This window comes from Chamaea fasciata, unplaced genomic scaffold (assembly GCF_029207755.1).
Source record: "Chamaea fasciata isolate MVZ Bird 193981 ecotype frontalis unplaced genomic scaffold, bChaFas1.0.hap1 SCAF_7, whole genome shotgun sequence".
Classification (NCBI taxonomy): Eukaryota; Metazoa; Chordata; class Aves; order Passeriformes; family Sylviidae; genus Chamaea; species Chamaea fasciata.
Genome location: NW_027094092.1, coordinates 3493520 through 3518867, shown reverse-complemented (window position 1 = coordinate 3518867; position 25348 = coordinate 3493520). Strand labels below are relative to the sequence as shown.

Genomic DNA, 25348 nt, shown 5'->3' with positions numbered 1-25348 from the left:
CCATCTCAGGACTCCACCTGCTCCATCATCCCTGTGCCCCAAGGAACTCCTGTAAGTGCTTCCCCATTCTGTGCATGCACTGGTGACAATCCACAGGAACGGGGAGACACTAAGGATGCTCTTACCAGCGTGGGATCGATGTCCTCGATGGCCAGGAGCCGGTTGTAGATGCTGTGCACTTTCTCATACTTCATCCGGCTCTGAGTGAAAGCAAACACAGACTGCTCAGTAACTCCCTTCCAGATCATCTCCCACAGTGCAAAACTCAAGCTGATGACAAAACTAGGATTTTCCTGTGTCTGTTTTCCCTTGGCTGAACACTCTGTATGTCAGACTCTTTACTTAGATACATATTGTCTTGTGCAGACATTTTTTACTTCCCACATTAATTTCCCACTAGTGGTTGCCTACATGCTTTTCAGGAGTCTCTGAAGTCTTTTTCTAATGTGGTAATACTGCAGCAGAACTGCCACTGGAAGGGTTTGGCATAAAAAGACTGTATCCTTTACCTCTGTCTAAAAGTACTGTGCAGATAGGTAGGAAAACCACCTTCTTAACTCTCCAAACTACACATTTCCAACAGTCCGTCCTCTCCCTGCCAGCTGCAGCCCTCCAGGCTGTATTGTGCAACCTTGAAAAACCAGGACACAGCATACAGGAAGGCGGCCACACTGAAAACCAAGGAAGGATTTTTCTTTTAAAGGCAAAGGCTTTTTCCCCCCCTTGTTGTCCTGAAGTTATTCCTGCAAAGATTCGTTCACAATAAAATGAGTGGGCAAACTATACCCCACAGAGGACTCCACAGTCCTCATCTGACCAGTGGGAAACAGCCTTTATTCCTGGTGGAAATAAACACCACTGGGACACTGCTTCTTGTGGAGGCTGCACAGCGAGATGGTGGCCTGAGGAAAGACATTTCTCTAGAGTTGCAGCAAAGGTGGCTCCCATCTTGTGTCACAGCCGTGCCAAAACAAACATCAGCTCCCCGAGAATCAGACAGGAAAGGTGCCCTTTATGCCCACTTTAAAAGTGAAGAAGCTTATGCTCTGGGAAATGGAAATTTGTAAGCATTTCACCCTTATGATCCTTTCAGAAATATAGTCAATGGGGAAATGGAAAGACAGTAGATTTTCAAGACTTTTGTAGCTCATACTATGGGCTTTTCCTCTCCATTTTGTCAGCTCCATCTCAGAAACACTGAATGAGAATAAGGCTAGAAGAATCAGTAAATTAATTCTACGGAATTTTGTGTGCTCAGTATGGTTCAAATAAATGACATTATTAAGAGAGATGTATTTGGGAATGTATTTGGATTTTGACGTCAGTACATCACTATTTTTGCTCACCTCTTCATAATCTGCATATGCAAAATAAAGAAGCATATTCTTCTTTAATAAAGTGCTGATCGCTCTTTCATAAATATTAGCAGCCTCGTCACTGAAAAGTTTAGCATTGTTCATGTCCTGTTATAAAATAAGTATAATAATATAATTGTTCAGCATCTGTGACAATAAAGGCCAATTTACGGAGTATTTTCTGTGTGTGACAAGACCCAGTAAGTTTCCATTCAGTGCTCCAACAGAGACAATCATCTCCCCAGTACTTAAGAAATCACAAAATCAGGCCCAAAAAATCCCCCGAGCCTAAAACTGGCCAAGATTGAAACAATTTTTCACAATCCTTACCTACAATGCAGACATTTTTATTTCTTGACATTTTTAATTTCCCCATTTGAAAATTCTGAACATGTCACAACTATTTTTCACACACCCCCCTGCCCCCCTTGATTCTGAGGAAAAACTGACAGTACACCATGTCAAAGCAAGGAAATAAGAGAAAGCCAGTGGCAAGCTGCTTACCCCTTTCTCAGCCAGCAGCTTGCTGGACTGCTCGAGGTACTGAGCTGCTTCATACCAGATGTCTGGGTGATGGCCCAGCACCAGGAGACACTGCTCATAGGCAAACATCACTGTGGGCAAAACACGCGAGAAACACTCCTTGGAAATGGTACCACCATTGTACAACCCAAGAACGGAACACAAAACCCATCAGATAAATCAGACAACATCAACACCAAGTGGCTTAGCATACAATGATCACTGCTGCAGTTCTTTTGTATTACCAGGAACTTTATGAACCACAACCAGCAGTTAAACCTGCCTTGTCTACAGAGGAACAAGCACAGTTCACTCAAAATCAGCAATAACACCAGTCTGCAATCTACTGTTTCCTGACCTTCACCAGAGGTTCAGTGGCACACAACTATAGCACTGTTTCCCAAAATCCGTTTATTAGTTTCAGCTTGGCTTTAGCACAATCTAGATTGTTTGTTTGGTTTTTTTTAATTAAAAAAACCCCACACACAATTCAAGAAACTCAATCATCTTCTACTCCAGCACAATTCCTGAACACCAAATCACGTCACTACTTACGCTGGAGCCGAGAAACACAATCTCCTGTGCCCTAGCACAACATCCAATTACCTCTTTTTGTTATGAGAGTTTGATCTTCTGTTCGTAGAGGGTTGCTCTTTTCCCACTGGATGTACTTTTTCCACATGTCCACCTGCTGAGCCTCCTGGGGGGTGTTTTGTGGGGGCACGGAGGGAGCGTTGCGGTCCAGGCCCTTCATCACTGTCTCATATTCCTGAAACAGAAGCAATGCTTTGAAAAACAGTTTTAAACACATTGAACACTTGTTTCAGGTTATGCTTTCAAAAACAAATGGAAATATTTTAGCATACTGACATTATTAGTCTGACACGCTTTTATTTGAAGTAAGAATCAAGTTTAATGCTGGCTTTTAGAATTAAATAGAACAAAGAAAAGCCACAGAAGGTTGTACCTTTGCCACACGTCGTGCATTCATGTAATCTCTACTCCTGTCCTCGATCATCTTCTTGGCTAAGTGAATATTGATGCCCTGGAGAAGGGTGAAAAAAGGAATTGGGAATGTGCAATTTCACTTTGGACGCACTGAATCTTATTTTATACAGCAAAGAGCTTGTAAGGGGATGCAAAAGTGAACAAGGACAAAGTTATTTTAAAATACCAATCTCAAAGTATTTATTTCACCTAAAAAATATATGGGCAAGAACTTATATCAGAGGATAAACTCACTACTAAAATTCAAGTGACCTGAAGCACCTCAGCTTATTTTTAAACACTTTCAAAAATACAACGAACTGCTGTGGGTGAAAGTGGGAACAATGTATTTGTGATTTACAATTTTGCTCCTAAATGATGGTCAGTGACAGCTCCCTGATGGAGCACGTGAGCAATTTGATTTTCTTAGACAAGGAGTACCAGAGACTGACCTCCAGGCTCACAGCTCTGCCTTCTCCTCTGTTCCTGAAGTAACTGACAGCTCTTAGAAGAGGTTCTATGCAACACACATCCTGCCACAGGCATGCCTTTGTCAGTTGGGGCCTGAGACGTGTCAGCAGTGTGTGACAGCCCTCCAGGACTGCACATGTGTGCAGAGGGCTCTGCCATGCTGCTGAGCAACAGCAGCAGGGGCAGGGGGCAGCCAGGCCTTGGGCACGGTGTCCTGTCAAGAACAAAACCTCAAAGAACTGCTCTGAGGCAGGAAAAGCAGCCACCCTTTGGCTGATGCCTGTGTCTGGGTGGATTTTGCTGGTGTGGTTGCTGAGACTTTGCAGAAAACGTGCACAGCTTTCAGTCCGAGTCCAAAGAGGCACCCGAGCTGGGAAGCAAAGGATGCTTTGCCTTCACTACAGAAGGAAGGGCACTGTCTGGGATAGCAAACTGGGCTATGTGGCACACAAACCCAGCAATGCCCCAGTTAACCCAGGACCAGGCTGAGGATGCAGCAGGACTCTCCTGGGATGCGCTCCCAACTCTGCAGCCATGCGGGTTTGTGAGCCAGATTGTCACTTTGTCACTGAGACACGCCTCTCTAAGAGCTCTACCGCTTTTGACCATTTAGTTAATTAAAAACTGGTGACTGACAGGCTGGTGTTGTTACCTGGTGGCTACAGATGAGCTCAAGGAAAGCTTGAAATCCAGCAAATGGCCATTAACTTTCCACACTGAGACCTGCACGAGGTGTTGCCGGGCTGCTGACATAGGGAATCACCTCCCCCTCAAGGAGCCCTTCTGGTGAGGAGCATTTCCCTGCACCAGGAAATGAGCAGCAGCCCTTTCCCTGGAGGCCAGTGCAGTCAGAACAGGACAGGCAGATCCCCACATCTGAGCAGAGCTCTCAGCCTCCAGCAGCTTGGAACAGCCTGAGGGACTGCCAGGAGGCCCAGGTGTCAGCCAGAGCTGCCTCAGCTGGAAACTGGACAGGTCTGAGTCATTGTCCTGGCAGCCTCCCCATGTGTAATGAAAGCAGGAGGAACCAGCGGTGACAGCCTTCGCTTCGCTGTGTGGGAGGGGAAGGGGTGGTTTATGGGGAAGTTGTGTTGGGGATTTTCCTACACTGGAGAAGGTGTGTCCTGGATATCCTCTCTGCTGACAGCAGGCCAACTGGGGTGTCTACAAACACCTATGGGGCAATGAGCTGTCATGGCACACGCTCGTGGCTGGGGATGCCTGCAGTTCTCCCACCCAGAGGTTTTCCCACCCGGAGTACTCCCACCCCAAGTTCTCCCACCCAGAGGTTCTCCCATCACCTAAGCACCATGGCATTATTAACATGAGAGGGCACCAAGCTCACAACTTGCATAATTAGCAACAAGGAAAGAGAAATCGGCCCTTCTTTCCTGCTCAGTGACCACGGATATGTACAACCAGCAGCACCAGCGCTGTATGAGCATCCCTGCTTGGCAGTGGGCATCTGCAACAGCTTTGCATTCACACTGCTGCTGACCGGGGCTGCTTGGTCATCAGCTGTCACCAGATGGGTTTAAAAATACACTCTAAAGGTGCAGCTACAAATTGGCCTGAAAGGGCAGTGAGCTGAGCTCACGCTGGCTGAAGACAGTGTGGGAGCAGGCTCACCTGGAGGGCTGCTGGAATGGCTGCAGGTGAAGGATGGCAAGGGGCATTTTTAAGCACTGAGACCACGTAACTTAATGCCGTGGAGGAAGTCCAAACCATCCCAGCTGAATGCCATTTGACCCCGTTTGACTCTAAGTGAAAGGAGGGTTGTGCCTCCTTGGGGACACATGCCCTCAATGCCAGCTGAGCTGCTCCAGCTCCATCACTGAGGACAGCGATGGCTCACTCACTCACCAGCAATTCCACTGGGCCAGCTGGGAAATGGGACAGTCAAATAAATGGATCTCATGAAGAGTCTTTGAAAGAAATTAAAAAATCACTCAGGTACCTGTGGAGGTTCGCCACAGGAGTTGGTACATACTGCACACAAAGAATGTATTTATACTGCTGGTCATCTTTTACACATACTTGTTTAGTGGCTATAGCTTGGGCACCATATTTGATTACATGATAATTATTTCATTCTGAACGTCACCAAGAATCCCGTTGTTGGTTACCTCTTCGTATTTGTTATAATCTCTCCAGAGCTGCTCTATGTTTATCATGGGGTTCACACAACCACGCTGGTAAACCCTACGGACAGCTGTGATCCTCTGGTTTTCTGCATAAGATCCTACTGCTTCTCTAAACAGTGGGGAGAGAGAGCAACGTCAGCTATGACAGGTCACAACTGGCAGGAACATCAGCATTGCATTAAAAAAAAGTGATTTTGAGGTACTTACACGCCTTTCAAAAAATTGATGTAATCCACCCAGATCTAGGTGAGAAAAAATATTACATACAGTGAAACCAACGGTTAGTTGTACTTGTCATAAAATTAGAGATAAAGTGTGTTTTGATTAAGAAAACATACCTGGTATGACATGATTTCCATGCCAATCTTATCCAAAGCAAAATCATATGCCTGAGCCATTTTTTCTCTGAGGAGAAGAACCACAAAGACCATAAGGCAAGTGCTCAGTATTTAAAAAAAATCTTTATTTAAGAGTATTCTTTTGGGCAGCAAATTCTAACCAAACATCAAGGGATGAGAAATATCATTCAACAGCTGAAAGCAAAAATGGGTGTTCAGATAGCTTTAAATTCTCTATTTAGATTCTATTGAAGTTTTGGTTGTTTGTTTTATTCGAGAATTATTTAAATTCATTGGTGGCAATCCAGCATTTTAACAGTTCCTGGCTGACCCCAAGTCAGTGGAAATCCACAAATACTACATGAAGCTGAGAAGAAACCAACTGCTCTCTGCATCTTCTTAGCTGATAGATGAACCCATGGTTTCTTATTTTATCCCCTCAGAGTTCCCCAAATCTTTTTTAATTCTCCAGGAACCCCAAAAGGCTGGGACAATTAGGAGTAGCTCCCTTGTGTGGAAACTGCCCAGAATATTTCTTATGATTTCTTATTTCCCCCAAATTCAAAGTATTACCCCTCAAATTTAAAATGTTTACAGAATTTCCTTGGTTAAGTTTCAGTGAAAGCTGTTTTTTCTCTCCCCAACTTTTTTCCTAGTTTCCTTTACTCAAACACACTTCAGTACCTTGTTACCTCCTTGACCACATTAACAGGAGAAACACAGGAAAGGCAAGCTGAATAAACTGACACTTCTAAAATGGTTTCAAAACAGTCTTGTAAAAATAAATGAAAACCCCTTGCCTATTTTCTCTGTTAATGCATTACTCATTTTGCCAATTATAGTGCAAAGAAATTATGGTGGGCTGGGGAAGAAATAGTTTGTAGATGCTGGAAGTGACTGGCATTTTTTGAAACTCAACCCACAGGAAAATAAACAAGCAAAATGTAATAATCGAAAAGGGATGAAGCTTAATGTATCCCAAAATTCTGAAACCCTAAATTTTATGACTTTTTTATACATTCCAAAACTTCCTCCAGTTCCTGAACTCTTTACTGCTGCTGGTCTCAGCTGGAACCAGTGCTAAATTTTGTGGAGACTCTAAACAGGACACTGAGGGCAAGGACAAAGAGGAAGAAATGTGTTTCACGTTGGCTCAAGCAGCAATCCCATCTGCAGTGAACTGGCATTGATACAGCAGCTCCTCCACTGCTCTCATCCATGCTGTTAGAGGAATCCCGACTAAGGAACCAATTTTACCCAGCAAGCTCAATTAAAGAGACTTTAATGTTTTCTAAATGCAGATTATATATTAACCCCCCAACACTCCGAGAGAAAACCCCCAGCCAGATTTGTCACCCAGGTTCCTCCCCATCCCCTGGTCAAAAATCAAGAAGAGATTCACCATAAAACTAGAATAATTCAGAGCAACTCTGGGAACTTACTTGTAACTAGGTAGCTTCCCCTTGGTTTCCCGTACATAGGAAAGGTAACATTTCCATAAATCAATGTGTAAAACCTTCATAAGGCAGCGCTGAAATAACTGTTTAATACATCAAGAAGACGTGATCAGGATTCCAGATACAGAAATTAGGTTTCTACTTTTAAAGCTATACAAAATGAATTTCAATAACCCTGGTAATTATGATTGAAATTTGTAAGAAAGAATAAATTAAACTAGTCATTCTTTTGTTTAAAGCATCTCCATGCTACGCAAGGGAACTGGAGAGAATTAAGCAGAGAAATCCCCCTGCACACTTCACTGATCAGAGCTTGGTAGCAACAAGGAGTAAATTTTAGTGATACTTTTTGTCTGTGTTTCCCATTCAACGACAGCTACAGCGTTTTTTTCAATCTGATTTAGCCCAATCCCAAGGTACTCATTCTTGCTATAGAGATATATTACATATATTAATATGACTCACCTTTTCCACTTTGTCATAATTTTTTGCTTTAATCTACAGGGAAGCAGAGAAAAAAAAAAACAACAAATAACTTAAGAAACTATTTTAGAATAGTAGGAATATATTCTTCATACAGTACTACAGCACTTGTACTCTGTCTGCCTAAACAAATTACACCGAAACACCACATAACGTTGTGAAAATGTAATTTTTAACACACAAAAGTCATGTACTTTGTTGCAAAATTAGCAGGCTTTTTATTTTTCTTTTTAATTCTACAATTCCAAAATGCAGGCACCAGTAGGCAAATTTGCTTTCTGGTTTGGACACCCAGACTTAGGCTTCTACACCAAGACTTAGTAAATTAAGGGTAAAATACTGTATTTACAAAACTACGAGGCTAATAAAAGTATTACACTTGAACAGTCATTTCTCAAAGTGCACTTTGCTGCAATCTGCTGAAGCTGAAGAAGGGAATAACAACCGCGGAGAATCTGCTTTTCCACAGCTGCCCCAGCTGGTGCTCCCACGGAGGAGGGCCCAAAGCACACACACAGGTCAGCAGCAGTTTCATTCATTCCCACACACCACACGGGCAGGGGCTGAAACTCAGACCCCAGCTAACAGGCTGCCTTTCAGACAGGACAAAGGAAAGCACGAGACTGACGAGGAGGCATCCTGCGTGTATTTGTTAGCTCCAGCTATGGTAGCATGCTAGGCAATCTCTACAGACACACCCTGATGACACAAGGAAAATCAACAGTGCCCTTAAGAGACGCCCAGACATAAAGCACCTTGAATGAAATAAGGATTTGTTATGCTGCGTTGCAGTTTTGTGAAGCATCAAACTCCCCTTTTAAATCCCACTGCTCTTTGTTTACCTAGAGGATTCCCAGCCTTTATTGTGGTGTGAAACACAAGCACCTCTCCATATCCCCGAGGGGCACGGTGTAGGCAGCAAACAGCACCCTTTGCACCAGGGATTCGTTATTTCATTTTAGATCGCTCCCACTCTAAAGCACAGCAGAGTTTTTAATGGATCAGGAGACATGGAGTGCAGGAGATCTAAAATAAGCTCACCCCGCCTCCTTGTTTCCTGAGCGTCTCTACTTCTGCAACACCCCGGGCCTGAGAGGCTTAGAAGAGCCATCCCCATTTCTCTCACTCCCAAAAAAGATCAGCTAAAAATGAGAGAATTGAAACAATATTGAAAAAAACCCCCTTTATTGGCACACAAGGCAGACTGGACTCTTGAGTCTGTACCATACTTGAACTGGAGCAGTATCCTACCCACGTTGAAAGAATTCCACACAATCCAGGATGGCAGGAAGGTGAATCTAATTGTGTCTTGCCAAGGGTCAAAAAAAAAAACCACCCCAAAACAAAAAAACCCCTAAAACCAAAACCCAGACATTTTTACTTCATCCTTTTTTGACAGTAATTTTTCAGGTCCCCCAGCACCTCTTATAATATGAAAAGGATTCGCTGAAGAGACAGAGTTCTCGGTCTATGCCTCCCACTCCCTGAAATCTCCTGCTATCCTTGGCTGAGTGAAAAATAACAAATGAATCTTGGTTTCTATGTCTTAGCACACAGGATAGCTGCCTGCACCTTCTTTCCCCTGTACTTAAGTAAAAACATCCAACAAGATATGCAGGATTAATTTTCCTTTTTTAAACAGAGTGAGATAGGAGATAGTATAAATTATTTTATTAAAATCAAATAACTACTTCATGGCTTTGCCACTGACAAAAGGCATCACCCTCTAATTATTTAGTAACAAGATGAAAAAAAAAATTTAAGAGCTCAGAACAAAAAGCTGTAAGCAGACAGGGCAAAAAATGAGTTTGCCTCCCAGGTGCAGCCAGGTAAACAGTGTCAGCAAGTTTAGTAGCTCCTGGCAGCACTGTCACCAGGCAACATCAAAGGCTGGAGCACAAGGAATACGTATCAATTAGACTGCCTGCACCTCCCAGAAGCAAAGACCTTGAAAAGAGAACTACTTTGCTAAGAAAAGAAGGTATATTCCTTATTTGCATATGTTCTGACTCAAAGCAAAATATTTTCTATGTGATTATCATAGTTATGAAAAGCTGCTGACCACATCTGGACTACAAGCCAGCGTTCCTTATTTGTTAAATCCATGCAAACGGTTTGGTATCTAAAAGGTCAGAAATCTTGGTAATAGTGAACTTAGGAGGTTGGCAAGCAGAAGGAGTTGTTTAGAAAGAAAAGCAAAGCAATATTGGCCAAGGCTTACTGGGTCTCTCAATGGAAAAGCATCTCTCCTGCAGGAATCTGTTTGCATTTCTTGGCTCACCACCCCCAAGAAAACATCCCCGGGCAGCCTTGGCTCAGGGAAAGTCCAGCCCAGCGAGGGCAGGTGCTGCCTCCAGGACCCACCATCACACATTTCTTGGTTTTCCTACGACAGACACTGCAACAGGCAGTGATGAGATGTGGGAGAGCATTAAAGAACTGACATTAATACTGTAATTTTGTCCTTAAAAGACAAATATAAAGTCAACTATAAAGATATTTACAGTAGCTTATCCTCCAATTCCTAAGGCTGCCAGGATTCCTATTCTGACTGCTTTAATTCAAGGGGCAGGTCTAACTCTCACAGGAGTGGCTCCACCACAAATCCACCTCCTACTCAATGAGCTGAGGGATACCCTCATTCCAAGGTAAAATCCATGTAGCGAGTGTCTCCCCTCCACCCCTGAAGACAACACAAAGACCACCCAGTCTGACCAGCTATGCTTGGACATTCCTGTAGCAAAGAACACCTGAACCTGCCTTCCTCTGCCCGTGACAAGGAGAAATTCCACCTGTTTTGCTGGAAGAGTAACTTCAGATTTGATGCTCCAGTAAGAAATTTAAGTCAGTACTGTATTATCTTTGTAGAGGATGAATTCGTAATACGAGTCAAATTTCTTCCCAGAATACACAATGTAATTCCCTATAATGAGCTTCACAAACACTGAAGGGCAAAACTTAATCCATAAATTACACAGCACTTTCACCCTTTTAAACAGACTTTTACAAGACACATGAATCATTTATGATTATGCAAGGCAAATGATTTTACTAATCTAGAGACTTAATACTAGTTCTAGTTCATCTGGCAACCCCCATGCAACACAAACCTAAATGCATCCCTGTTTTATTTCAACCTTTTCAGCATTTCATCAAGCTCCTAAGGAAGCACAGTTAGTATGTGATAATTAAGGACTAGCATGGTTTATTTCTATATCCCAACTCAATTTTCTTTCCATCAACTGTTATTTTTCAGGGGAAAAAAATATCTTCTCCAGCAGAAAATCTGATGTTCCCTTGTTCACTGCCTCCATCTCTCCCCTTGATGAGGTAGATCTCCTTGCTCTCTTTACCGCCCCAAATGCCCTTGCACTACTCTTCAAGGATTTTTAGACTTTTTTGGACCTGAAGAGAAACACTCTGCACCCCTGAGACTGCAGCAGCTGATGAGGGACAAACTGGGAGAGAAGGAGACATCAGAGCTACATGGGTGTTACCTTTTTGAGGATTTTCCTAAAATCTGGTTTTGTTACAAACACTAAAAGGCATGCACCATCCTTAATGTTTGGGTTTGGGTTTGTTTTTTTTTTAATGGATACACAACATCTGTTTCACAGTACAAAATTACACCCAGGGTCTAAACACATGCATTTGGAAATATTGCTTTTGTTTGTTAACTGAAGGGAACTCATCGTGAAACACCTGTGTTTATTGACAGTTACATGACTGGGTATTAGATAAATAAAATTAACATTTTAAAACTAAAATCAGACCACACAAAATTTATCATCACTGAATCCATTTGTGTTAACCATTTGCTTTTCTTTTTTTTTTTTTTTTTTTTAAAACATCTTGACTGTTAGGGTGAAATAATCAACTCCCCACTGCCAGGGACAGCAGGGTGCAATTTGAGTCTCTAGCAGTATGGAACTGTGGGTGTAACAAAACACATTCACATTTCTCTGTTTCCTAAGTACGGGCTAGGGACCACAGCAGTTCAAACTGTTCAGACCCCCTCAAAGGAATGGCATCTCTGAAAGGATGGAGATGCTCGTTCTCTGTTCTACCGCCAGCACATTCAGGCTTGTGCTGTTTGCTGAGGCTCCCAAACAGTGACTAATTGTGTGAGCACTGCACGTGACAAACTCGTTTCCCTACAGAACAGGGAACAGCAATGGCCTTTGCAAACAGCGACCTGAGCTCTGCTCAAGCACTTGGAATGCTGGAAAAGGCAGGGCTAGCACTGCACCTCCCCGTGATCATTAACCCAAGGAGGCTGAACTATCACCATCTAAATAATTGGATGCAAAACTTATTTTATGTATGCTGGACAAAGCCTGTATTTCATTTGCGCCAGATATTCCAAATCCTTTATTTAAAAACATCAGCATGCGATTGCAGATGCAATTTCTGTAATATATTGTTTTGCTACAATTTGGACCAGATAAGGCTTGAATTATTAGGTATTTCTGCTGTCTTCACTCAGAGTTTTAATATTCCTTGTGAAAATACAGCTTTTATCTTGCTATTAGTACAGTCTGCAAGGAAGAGATAGAGTACACAGACCACGGGAAAACTCATTTTCTCAAAAGGCAGTAAGATGAGATTCTACATATTTTCATTCAGAACCGTCATTTTTCACATTCGCCTGGTGATATGTTTAATTTTCAAAGTTTGCCATAAAATGGGAGTTGAAAAGTTCCTTAAAATTATTCTAAATTAAATGCCTCTAACTACTATTTACAAGGACTATTTCCAGAGCTTCCAGAACCATGGCACCAAAATTTAAAAGTCATGTGTTTCCACTTAGATATATCACGTGAAAAAACAGGATTCACTCACGACTGCCAAAAACCAGCTGTAATGCAGAGGGGGGAAAACCCCCACTATTTTGCAATCTGCTTCTGAGGAAACCTAAGAATAGAATATTTCAGTTGGAAGGAACCTACCCTGCTCACCCTTCAGGGCTGACAAAAGGCTCAAGTATGTTCTGAAGGGCTCTGTCCAAACCACACTTAAACCCCACCAGGCTTTGAGCATTGACCACCTCTCTGGGACGCCTGTCCCAGTGTTCCACCAGCTTCCTGATCCCCACCGTCTCTGAGGTGTCACATAAACTGTATGCACAGTTACATACACTTTCAATTTGCTAACAGTATTGAAGAATAAAAAACACTACAGTAACTGAGAATACTGGCCCTGCTAATGAAGCAAAGCTGCAGTTCTGTAAATCCAATTACCAGGTAATGTCCTGCACTACAAAATAACTGAACAGGCACCTACTGAACAGATAGCGAGAAAGCTGACTTTTAATAGCAAAATTCTGAGCCACATTCCCATTTTCAACAGCAAAAGGTGGTCATGTCTACAGGAAAAATGATAATTAGGAAATGAAGGGCAGCAATTTTCATAAGGAGGTAAGTGGCAGCAGGAAATGGAGACAGGCCCGTGGCAGAGACTGGCATGAATGGGCAGTAATACGCAAGACTGCTCCTCACTCTCTTAACTTCTTGAAAATTGTCATTAGAACCTCATCACCCCAAGCCTTTAACAAAACCTGCAGCAGCCTTCAGAAACAATGAAAGCATATCAAGTTAACACACTCTACCAAACTTCCCTCAGAGGCAGCAGCCTGGAGAATCTCTGCCTGAACATCTCCCTCACTGACTACCTGCAAAAATTAGACTGAAGGCTTGAAAAGACTATTTCTGAAACTGCAAACATAAAACTAGATTTATCTGGAAGTCTGGGAAAGAAAGGAACCCAGCTGCAGCAGCCTGAGGGTGGTGAGGGAGCAGCTCAGAGCAGAAGGCTTCAGAAAAGGGTGCAAGAGAAGAACTTGTGAAATGCCCCTCTGCAGAAAGAGTAACATTCCCCAGTTAAACAGTGTCAAGAGTTCTCCTTAATTAGAAAAACTATGTAAACAAGTAATTACAAATTTAAAAAACCTGCAACTGGAAGATGTCTTTTTGTTTAATCTATCAGACTGAAAAACCCAATACCTTTAATTTTCAGATGCATCAGGAAAATAATCAATCCACACAAATACTTGAATAGAAAATGTTTAGGTGTGAGCAAACTGCATTCCAAAAGTGCAGTAATACAAGGCCTGAGAATATGGACAACCTTTCTGTTACTTACAGTAAACACAGATCTAGAAGTGATGAAAGATTAGTGCATTGCAGTAAATAAACTTTGCTACTAATAATCTAGTTTGGAATATAAAAGAACTACCTACCCCATCTACTTCCTAAATACCTACTCTAGTGTAAAGAACAAACACTTCACTAACAGGTAAGAATTCAGAGACAGAGCTACTAAAAATAGCAACTGTGCTTCCATTTACACCTTAGTGCAATTTGATTAATTGTCACAAATAGACAAATCTGCAGGAGTAGCATCTGCCTGTACCCCCTTACAAAAGATGGTGGCCTCTTGGTCCTGCTGGGTTTTGAAAAGAATGCATAGTTTTCAGGCACCACTCTCAAGAGACTAGACAGAGGGTGTACCGAGAAATATATATTTATTTATAGGCAGCCTTAAAGAAAAACCTGCGGTGACAAAACTCTTCAGTGATGTTTCTGATTGGAGAATGATTCTGAATTACAATCACTGATTCACTCCCTACTTCATTTCTTCTGGACATCAAATACATCTTTTTTCTTTTTAATCTGATTATAAAAAAGAAGCAATTTCTCATGTGTCTTCTCTCTTTCTTCCTATCTACAGCATCCTACTGAAGTTATCTCTTTTCATTTTACTTTGGAGTTTTACTTTCTTTCCAGAACACACTCTCATAAAAAAAAAAAAAAAAAAAAAAACCCAACACACCCCCCACCCCAATTTGCAGTTATGTTTAAACACCAAACCCAGCAGTTATTACTTGCACTGCTATTCTTCCTGACTAACTGAGCCCCATTATTGCAAACATCTCTCACGGATTAGCAGTGAAGTGAAGCCGCAAAAGCAGCCCTTTTAAGTCATGATGAAAAGCACATTCTATGCTCTTCAAAACAAAAAGACAGTGTCACTTCTCTGTTACTTTACCACCCTACAGCTCTGACATTTAAAAATTGCCCAGAAACTGGGGGTGAAGAAGAGAACTGCTCCATGTCTAAGTTTTCTGTTCTGTGAGTCGACTGAACTGGCTGTTCTTTGATGAAGCTCCCAGATATACAGCTCACATAAGCACCACAAGCTTTTTTTCCTTGCTCTGCTCCTACCAATTCTTTAATATGTTCTCCAACTCAGGAAAACCATTGCCTTTTTTATTTAGGCAATTTGCCCATTATGAAATGGAATGTAATATTAGCTGTATGAAGTAATTTACAAATGCTAAGCACCATCCACGTTCTAGCCAGATTCTACTTCATAACCGATTCTCACCCTCATTTTAATGAAAAGTCAATTGTCAACATGCCTCGTGGCTTGTAATTTCCTCTTCAATTTCACACTCCCTTTAAGCCACAGCAGAAAACACCACCCCACCACGTTCACAATCCTGCAAACTTGCTTTCTTCCCAGCTTAGGCATTTTGGTTTTTCCTAGTGCTTTAGCTCACTTCTGCCTCTCCTTCCTTTCTCAATGTCTTCTGTAATTTATAGAAGCAGTGGGATGTTCTAGGATGTGTTTTTGGATAGCTAACAGTCACAGATCTACTGGGATCCTTTGCAGCTCTTAGGAAGTATGCAAAGCAGCAGTGATTTTCCTCACAGAATTATTTTTTTATCATTTAACTCTCAAATTACAGGACTCAAAAGCACATATAGCACCCATGGATTGCAAAATAATCTCTAACATGACAAAATGCAATGAGACAAATTAAAGATCTGCAGTCTTGTCTGTTGGCCATATCACTGAAGTAAAAAAGTTAAATTAAGAGGGAAGTTAAAGCCAAGGTATTTGGCCCCATCTCATTGGGCTAGAGATCCCTAATTTGTAAAATCAGACCAATTACATCATTTGTCTACTTCAACTGCCTTTCAGAAGAGAACAGTCTCTCAGCAGGGCCAATGGAATTGGACACAGGCACTCCTCTAATGCTTTTTTCAGCTGATTTAATAAGATAATAGGCACCAGTGATCATTATCTGAGGAGCACAGATCCACTGCAGTCTGCCAGTGCCACAGGCTCTACCCCATCATCCAAGCTGGAAATTCCTTGCAACACTCAGACCTAAAAACAAGGCAGGGATCAGACCACTGCAACAGACTGCATGGAATAAAGGGTATGTGAGGCATCACCACCTAGGGGGGAAAAAAGCCAAGTGTTCCACTACACAGATCTCACACCTTACAAGGCTCTGACCTAAAATTTAATTTACTGAGACTCTTAATTTGAAATCATCGTGTTTTTTTCATGTCTATCAGAAATCAGTGTCCATTATAGTAATGTACAGCTATTTTAAAAAAAAATCATTCCTGCTTTCATTTTGCCATCCTCAAATTCCTTAAGAAAGTGGCAGTTTACGATGTCATTTGAGGTTACAGCTGGGGAAAATGGGATGTTTGAGGGGGCACCGAGTTGCCCATTAGGTTTATAGTTTCATGATTTCTCACTATATTCATCACGTACCTACGGTTTTGACACATTCTTTTCAGAAGAAAAGGGTTTGCATCAAAGGGCAGAAAAGACTATGTCTGACAAGCATATTTTTTCCAAACTGTCAATCATAGTATTTCAGAGAATTTGTTTTAGTAAAATATGGCCATCAAATAATAATCATTTTAATGGAAGAAATCTCTGTTCATTCACCAAGCATATGTTAAAAGCACACCTGAGCAATTTACAATTTCAGAGAGATCTTGCTTCTTAAAGAGATCCTCGAACATCAAAATTTGAAAAAGCTCCACATCTGCAAGGCAGCCTCCACAGTGACTTACCAAAAGGGCTGATACCCCAAATGAAGGTATCTTAAGACCAGAAAGAACTGCTGCCCTTTTGAGTGGTCAAATTCATTCAGTGGCCATGCATTAGTGGGTCACATTTTCTAGCATGGAACTGGTCTCATAAAGGCTCTCCCCAGTAAAGCCAGTCAATTCTCCTGAGGAAAAGGAATACAGGTTATTCAAAGAGTAAAGAATGGTACTAGAAGATGTAATTGTATCATACAGCAGAATCTTCTTACTCTTGTAATAGCACAAGACCAGCTTGGCCCGTTAGCAGAGAACAAATTGTTCTTAATATTTTGCCTCTGTTCTTAGAACATAAAGAGCAATTTTCCAATAATTTGTAGCAGAAATGGCTCAGGGAATGGCTCTCAAACCCATTAGACTGATTCTTAGCCTCCAAAAGTGCCTAAGGGCTCTCATGTCTGACCACACAAGCCAGCTGTCTCATCACAGGAAACCATAAATCAGAAATCTCAAAGTTAATAGTGCAGAATAATGCTCAGGTGCAAGTAACTCTCTGTAACTGCATCCCAACATCGATTTGCAGCTGACAAGATGCTGTATATTGTATACTGCATTACAAAATCAACCCTACCAAAGGTAACCCATTAAACCGAAACCAAGCACACTTCAACTGCACTGCCATGAAAAGAATTTTTAAAGGGAGGGATGTGGTTCCTGGCTTTGCCATGGATTTCCTATGAAATCATTAAAAAACATGATTATGTCAATCATTTACCCAGCTAGGATAATAATCTGCCTCAGATGAGGTCTGAGCTGCTTTTGGTTTACATTAATGAAGTATTCCAGCTGATGTTCAGGGAAATTATTTTTCTAATATAGGCAACTGCCCTCATCAAAAATCTTCCACAGGTCTATCAGAAATTAAGGAAATTCCCCCGTGTCTTTTTTGAGAATGCATATTCTTAATCATAGTTACCAAGAAATCTCATCTATAAAATTAAATTAATATTAGAAAAGGAAAGCCTGTATCTGAAGAGTCAATCACAGAATGAAACACTCAGATTTCTGTCCTTTGGCCATGAAGAGAAAACAGAATTCACTGTAAAACTAGCATTCAGTGGTAAAATAGTTTCCTTCAGGATAGTAATTTTACTGCAGGGTCTCCTCAATATCTAGTTACCACATCTGGACTGATCACCAACAACCTAATCTGAAACCGCATCTACAATGCAAATCTTTTTAGTAAAAACTTGATCCAAAAACCTTTTATGGATAGGTTCTGCATAACTGCTCCGGATGCTCTTTCCAGAATTGTTGAATATGAGTGTAATTACTATCCTAGCTAATGAGACTGCTTGTATTACAAACCCCTCAGGTTTCTAGAACATTTAAATGCTATACTGCTTTTCCCCTTAAACACTGTACAAGGAGTCTTTAAAGTGGGTTCCTCTTCTCCTTCCTGAAATTTCAGCTTCATGTTCTCAAAGGTTGAAGCTAAGCCTGCTCAGCTTCCATCCATAGGAATAGTCCCTTTATTCAAAAAACAGGATCAAGACAAAAATATCTGTATATTTGTATAGCTACTTTTAAATCCATGAGTTCATGTTAGTGCACAGATAAGAAGTGACTTCACACTTGAATAATTGGCTACACAGATATGCACTGACGTTGGAAAATAAAACCACAGATCACGCATTTCCATGCTTTAGAAATGAAACGTAGGTGACATTGCCACTGAAAAGTGAGAGGGGTTAGCTCTACACTGAGGTCTTTTCATTTTACAGGTCAACTCAAAATGACTGACACTTTATGTGAGGTTGGTTCCTGTTTGTTTGTGGGCTTTTTTCTATACACTCTGTGCTATCAGAATTATAGGATTAAAACCCATTTAAGTCAGCTGCTTAAGTTCTAAGATGAAAGTTGTAAAGACAATTCATTACGTTGTCCCCATCTGAAATTCACTGCAGTTGGGTTAGCAGAGAGAAGAGCTGCCTTGATGTCAGATTTCAGTGTTAACAGTCATGTGCTAACATTCATCTCCCATGCAGCTTAGGTGCATTTGCAGCTCATTTCACCTCTTAGCAGGAAGATGAAAAAAAGCAGTACAGAAAGTCACAGCCCTTGTAGCCCAAACAACAGAGAATAGAACACAACTGACTCCCAGTTTCCTCCCACCTATCCCCCTCTCAGTATATTGAGAAGAAATACCAGGAGTCAGGGTGACATATTTAAGCCAAAAATTCTGATTTTGGAGTCATGAAACTGGCACAGGTAAACCCCGAGCCTTGCCAGAGAAAGGTCAGCCTTGACCCATATGCTAGAAAGAACACCTGCTTACTGACCAGAAATGTGCTACTTTTACAGACACCTGTACACAACAAATAAATGCTGCTGGCAGTTCTGCCACCCTGCTAGAGAACATTCTCAACAATTACAGCTTCTTTGCAGCAAAGCCTCGTTTGGTACTAATAATCTCATTTCTTTGATGCTTTTCACAGGGAAAAGTGTGTTTTCTTCTGCACCCCATCACCAGCGAGTGCTGGCCATGTGAAACGAGACACATCATAGGAATCCGCTGTTTTGAGACAGTAGACATCTGTTCACTTTGACACTTCTCTCCCCTACCCCTCTAACCAAGCATTTTGGGTCTTTTCTGCTATAACTGATCATTCAGAAGCCCATGGCAGTGTTCTAAAACTTTCTGCAGAAAAGAGCCTCTTCAATAGACGGGACAGCAGGCAATTACTTGATTCGGACAGTCAGGACTTGACTTTGACTCCTAGGCTAGGTGCATTATTATGTAAATACAGAATCTATTCAGACAGCACTTGCATTACAGAATGCTGCAAATGCCTACAAAAAGAAAGTTAAATCATAGTGTTAAAAACTGTATGTAGGCTCCCAGCTAATTTAATTTGCATAGAAGCACATGATGGATCTCAGAAACCCTAAGTTAGCTCTTTTTTCTTCTATATTGCTGCTTTAAGTTAGGATGCTAAGAGCAGGTTTGATATTAAACCACCAAGCACACGACAATACCAAAGCACTCTGTAAAAGTGACATGTAACTAACAAGGCGGCCTCACTGATAACCTCCAGCACTGGCAGAAAATATTTTGCTAAGTCCAAAACAGAGACCTGCTACCAAAACATAACGTAAGCCCTCTAAACTGAGAAGGCGCAGCTCCCAGCAAGGCAGCCAAGGCTCTCAAGGAAAGGTGTGGATCTCCCCATGTCCAAACTTTAGCCCAGCTTCGGAAGAGAACGGTGCTTGGCAAAGGTGCTCGGCTTGGTTTGGGCGCATGTCGTCACGGTGACACAGCAGGCTTAAAAAATCCCCTCTGAAGGCTCAGCAACACGGTGAAGCATCACTACAAAACCTCTGTGATTGACTGGGTCAGCCAGCACTTGAGAAGAGAACTGACTTCCAGTCCTGACTGCAGAAATCTCTGCTCACATGTGAAAACCAGCATTTTCTGGACAGTTACAGCAACTCGGCCAGCCAGGTGGGCAAACACGGGCACCACCACAGGGTTCAAACAGCTGCAGCAACTCAGCAGTTGCTCAACATTTCTATGCATTAGAGGCACAAAGGTGCACTCCAACAGCAGTGAAAAATGTTTGACTGTGAAGCTTGTGCAGAAATAATAGACTGCTCAAAGTCTAATGACACTTCCTCAGTGCAGGGTCTTCATTCGACTCAGACAAAAGACCAAAAGGATTATCAAACTTAATTATTTACAAACACCAGTACTTTTCTCACTGGCAAATTAAAAACCCACAGCTGACCTTATTCACAAATTTTCTATGTGTAAACCAAAATTTTGGAAATTGGGGAAAATGACAAATAAATACGTTACATCTAACTTTGTGCCTTTCTTTTTTTGTAAATACCTGATAATGCAACAGTAATTTTTTTAACAGCTAAGACTACTAGCACAGAACTTACCTCCATTTGCTTAGTGCCAAAAAAATATCCCTGAATTCAAGTTTGTCAGCTAATTTTAAAGTTCCACAGTGCTTCCCTTTAAATACCCATCCTGTACACACAAAAAAAAGCATGTGCTTTTGTGTAGCAATCTGCAATTGAACTCCCCCCCAGAAAAAATGAGGCCTGAATTAAGTTTAGTCACATCTTACGTGGGAGAACATAGAAGTTTATCCTTTAACAATAAATCATACAGTCTGTTTCCTGCTCAGGCTTACAAGCACTGATATTTTATCAAGAGCAAATACTGCGGAATATTCTGAGGTGCTTGCCCATCCTGCTCAAGTACTTCTGTGCAGAATTTCAGTCGAGTTCGATTTATTGCTACCATTTCCCTAGGGAATGGTAACTGGTGGACAGCAGCCTTGGGCAAGTAAGGCACCAGGGCAGCAATTTCTTTCTTAGGGGTGGAGTAGGGATGGAGACCCTGCTCTGCATTTAGCTTGCACCCACTGCACTTCTGTGGGTTACTTGGACCAACAAGTCACGCATCTGGGACTACTACAAAAGTGCATTTTTACAAAGAAAACCTTAAATAGCTAGTAGGGTTTTCCAGGACTCCTATGTGTGCTTTTAAACATTTATCCCTGACTATTTACAACCAGTCCATTTCAACTTTACATTCTTTATTATAAGTGAACTGTACTTTCTCCTAGTCACTTTTTATCCAACTATTGCCTGTCATTACATAGAGTACGAGTATGCAGCACAATTCTGCAGTTCGGCAGAATTTAAAATTCCCAAAGACACAGTCAGTCAGGACCAGAATGACAAAATTCCCCCAGTGAAATGAAACCTGCTAGACTAAGGCTCTCAGTGTGGAGCCTGTTGTTCTGATCCAGGATGAAGGAAGTGTTTCTTCATGGATGAACCTGTCAGCACTGTCGGGTTGTGCAGGGACACTTCCAAAGCATGCTGTTTGTAACTAAAACAATATTAATTACGGCAATACCATGGAAGATCTTGGGAAGGGGTCAACTGACATAGCTGGTGGAGGAAAACTGCAAGCTAAGCTTCCAAAAGCAGATGTGTTACAAAAGCAATTTTTTGTAAACTTATTTACTGTCACTTATCTTCAGGTTGTATTAATTGTATACTGGAAATGCTTAACACCTTTAAGTAGCTGCAAGCCCACATATATGAGATTACCATAATTAGCCTCTGCTGCATTAACATCAATAGCAAGGCTGCTTGTACCTCAAGCTCCTGCATGCAGCAATGCAATCTTCTAAGTATCTGATACAATATGAAAGAGTAACCTATAGAGACTAACCAAACCATATTTCAGGGAAAGTTTAAAAGAAATTATTCCAGAACTGTTTCTACAACATAGTGCCCATCACACGCTGTTAAATGTGGTTGCACACTTTACAAATGCAATACCTTTACTAACCAGCAGCTATCCAACTGCATGAGCATAATTTAGAGATAGCAAGAGTACCAGATTTCTTCTGCAGTAATTACAATGTTAAAAAGTTTGTCATGGGATTGAGATTTTCAAATCAGCAGTTCCACTTCATTACCAGAGAATCTCCCCCCCCCCCCAGTGCCCTTGCTGCCCCATCTGAAACGGTCAGTGCAATTATGGCACTGAAAGAACAGGTCTGGGCTGTGCAATGACAGCTTCTTGCCAAGGCCTCCTGGGACCTCCTCGTCATCTGAAAGATGAACTGCAAGCCCATGGTGAAAGATAGGGCCCCCAGCAATACCTGAGAGCTGACAATTCCTACTGTGAGTATCCTCCTGCATCTGCCCATAAAAACACCAAAACAGTACTGTCATGGGTAGGTAGGAATGGAGAAAAGGCAGCCTAATACTGGGTTCCAGACAACAAAAATCAAGAGGAAATCCAGCTCTATCTTCCCACTCCTCTACATACCGCACCAAGCCATGTTTTTGCGCTCAGAGTGAAGCTGCACATAATATCCTTTTCATTGAAATTCTGAATATATTCTACATATATTATTTTTCTAAGTATCTGTAAGCTATTAGGTAGCCTGAGTAAATTACCTGTAGACAGTTCGCACTGATAAGCTCACTCACTCCTATTTCTACTCTATAATTAAAAAAACCCCCATTATTTATGCTGTGTGACCTTATTATCTAAAAATAAATATACACAGATGAACACAGATGCACATATACAGTCTGAGAGATTCCTCAGGAATCCACAGGCATAGAACCTACAGTAAGTCTTCACTTAACCACAAAAATTAAAATAATCAAAATCCTAAATTAAGAGAACGTTTTAAACAGTTTGATGTTTAAATGCAGTTCCACTGAACACAGTGGAGTTAGCTCACGTGCGAACTTCGTTATCTGTTTTATCTGCAGGACAGCACATATACAACTACACATCTGCCACTCCATTTTTGAAAATATAAATTTCAAATTGAGAGTTCATTTTAATTTTGTTTAAACAGTAAAAACTGTGCTTGAAAACCTATACTTCGAGGGTGAACAACAGCTGAAGGAAGTTGACTTTGTCGCGGTCTGGACGTAGAAAATACTATCAATTGAACAACTAGGCATTATTTTAGTCCAAATGCAAGAGCTGGAATGTATTTTAAACAATGTATTCATTCTCACAAAAACCAATACAGAAGTATTGGATTGTTTACAGCAAGAATGTACAGTAGTTTCTTGTTCTAGTGTCACACACTGGTTATTTCTGACTGTCTATTTCAAGCACTAATGCAAACCACAGTCAACTGGACAGAGTATCTTGTCTTCATTAGAATCTCTAAGTTTCATCCAGACACATTTACAGGAACTGGAGGTAAGACACTTGATCTTCCATTACAATATTAAACTTTTCAAACTAGCTGATTTAGAGGAACAGTTTGAATTAAGGATAAAAACGATGTAATTTAAACATACGTACAAGCTGTTTTGGTGAACCTCAGAGCCAGGGTGAAAGCACGAGTAAAACCACCACACATCCTCAGCACACTGACTCTCCTCCTTTTGGAGTACCTCAGAGACGTTAAAGCTCTGAAAGCCTTGAGCCCAGCAATCTACAGGAGCACTGGTCACAGCACCTGCCAACAGAGCAGCAGCGTGTGCTCACTGCAACTGGTGCAAAGTAAGACTAAGGCACAGGGCTTGTCCAATCTGCTTTTAAGGGAACAGAGACAGCCCAGCTGTTTACCCTTCAGGCTCACAGTGAGGTCTAATGAACAGTCTTGTCTCAAGATGTAACAGGACTCCACTCTAGAGAAGTCATTACTGAAAACTGTGTGCAAACCCAATTAAAAAAGAACACCTTTCTACTTATCTGCCTAGCCTCAAAATGGAACACTGACAATGTTCCATTGAACCCTGGGAATGCTCCCGTGCTTTTGTACTATGGATATTTGCCATAAGCAAACCAGCTAAAACCCTAATACAGATCAGATTCAAATTACTGTAAGATTTCCTCAAGTGTAATTAACTACACGTATATAATGTGCACAAAGCAAATGCTACCTGTGCATGTTATACAGTTATGGACCAATGCATATTCTTTCTTCTCACTTTTGAATTGTTTTATGTAAGAAACAAAAAAAGGTCAAAGGATACTAGGTACACAACATGTCACTGCAGAAGTCCAAAACTGTCACTGGATATGGAGCACCAGCACCGATCACACTGAAGACACTGGTGAGAAAAATCATGAGAAAAACGAGGGGGAAACCCAATGCACACCTGTAAATGAAGACCACTGGTACTAACAGAACACAGGAATGCCATGGGGAATGGCTTGCTTCACAGACCTTCCAGCTAAGAAAAGCCACTGGATTTCATCCCAGCCCTGACTCAAAACCTTCCCAGAGTCTGTGAAGACATTCTGCAGCAAACAGTCACATGTTATTTTATGTAGTAGCACTAGCAGAGAAGGTTTAACAGAAAGTGTTCTCTCAACCATCATGCTTTTCAAAATGAAAGAATATCAGGAAACTCAAAACAGCTGGCAGCTAGAAGAGATATAGAAAAGAATCAGAAATTACAATTGTAGTTTCCCTCTCCCAAGCAGATGGAGAACCAATGCATAAGCAAATACAGGGTACACAAGAAACCTCTGTTTTTACTTCTGGTTCTTTCAGGTTGAAATGTAAGAAGCCCAAGCTTGTGCCTGACCTGACACACAGATTCCCCCCTCAAAATACCAACGAAGAATCAACAAAGGACTTCAACAAAAGAAAGCACACAATGAGAATACGTTTTCACTGTCCTTGTTACATTTGAGACTTCAGAAGTGTTGTGAACAAGAGTACACAGCTAACATGTCTAACAGGGATATATTTCTGTCACCCCACATGGAAAGAATACAACAGAACAGGAAGGAGTTTGTGTTTATTCAAGTGTAAACAGCAACACACTAGAGAAGAGGGTTCAGAGTAATCTCTTCATTAGGCACAGCTTCCACTTCAAAAATGTCCTAAAACTTCCCCATAGTATTTTTAATGATCAAATACAGAAAGCAGAATTCTGAAGAAACCCACTAGCGTTGTACCGCGCGCTTCTTCTCAGACTACAGATGTTGGTATGTGGGCAACTTTCTGATATTACACAGCTTGTAGGACCAGGGGAACTATGCAAGATGTACACACCTGTATTGACATTTTGAGCAGAAGAGACAGGAAAGAAGGTGCATTCACTTTCTAGTGCAAGTCTACAATAATCACACAGACAGAACAACATTTATTAACAGGAATGGAACAAGTCCACACATGAGTAAGGAAAGATCATAAATAATACAGTTGCAAA

The 25348-nt window shown here is 41.4% G+C and overlaps 1 protein-coding gene across 1 annotated transcript in view; it reads right to left on the bottom strand.

Annotated features, from left to right (window-relative positions):
* The window catches only part of CSTF3 (cleavage stimulation factor subunit 3), a 47525-nt gene that overhangs the window by 8058 nt on the left and 14119 nt on the right, over nt 1–25348 (bottom strand). The window contains exons 4-13 of the mRNA XM_066187235.1: nt 7740–7772; nt 7260–7357; nt 5818–5884; nt 5687–5721; nt 5462–5588; nt 2845–2922; nt 2484–2646; nt 1860–1969; nt 1347–1463; nt 126–200 (exon numbers count right to left, since the gene is read on the bottom strand). Coding sequence (XP_066043332.1) covers nt 126–200; nt 1347–1463; nt 1860–1969; nt 2484–2646; nt 2845–2922; nt 5462–5588; nt 5687–5721; nt 5818–5884; nt 7260–7357; nt 7740–7772 — 903 coding nt within the window. The remainder of the gene's footprint in view (nt 1–125; nt 201–1346; nt 1464–1859; nt 1970–2483; nt 2647–2844; nt 2923–5461; nt 5589–5686; nt 5722–5817; nt 5885–7259; nt 7358–7739; nt 7773–25348) is intronic.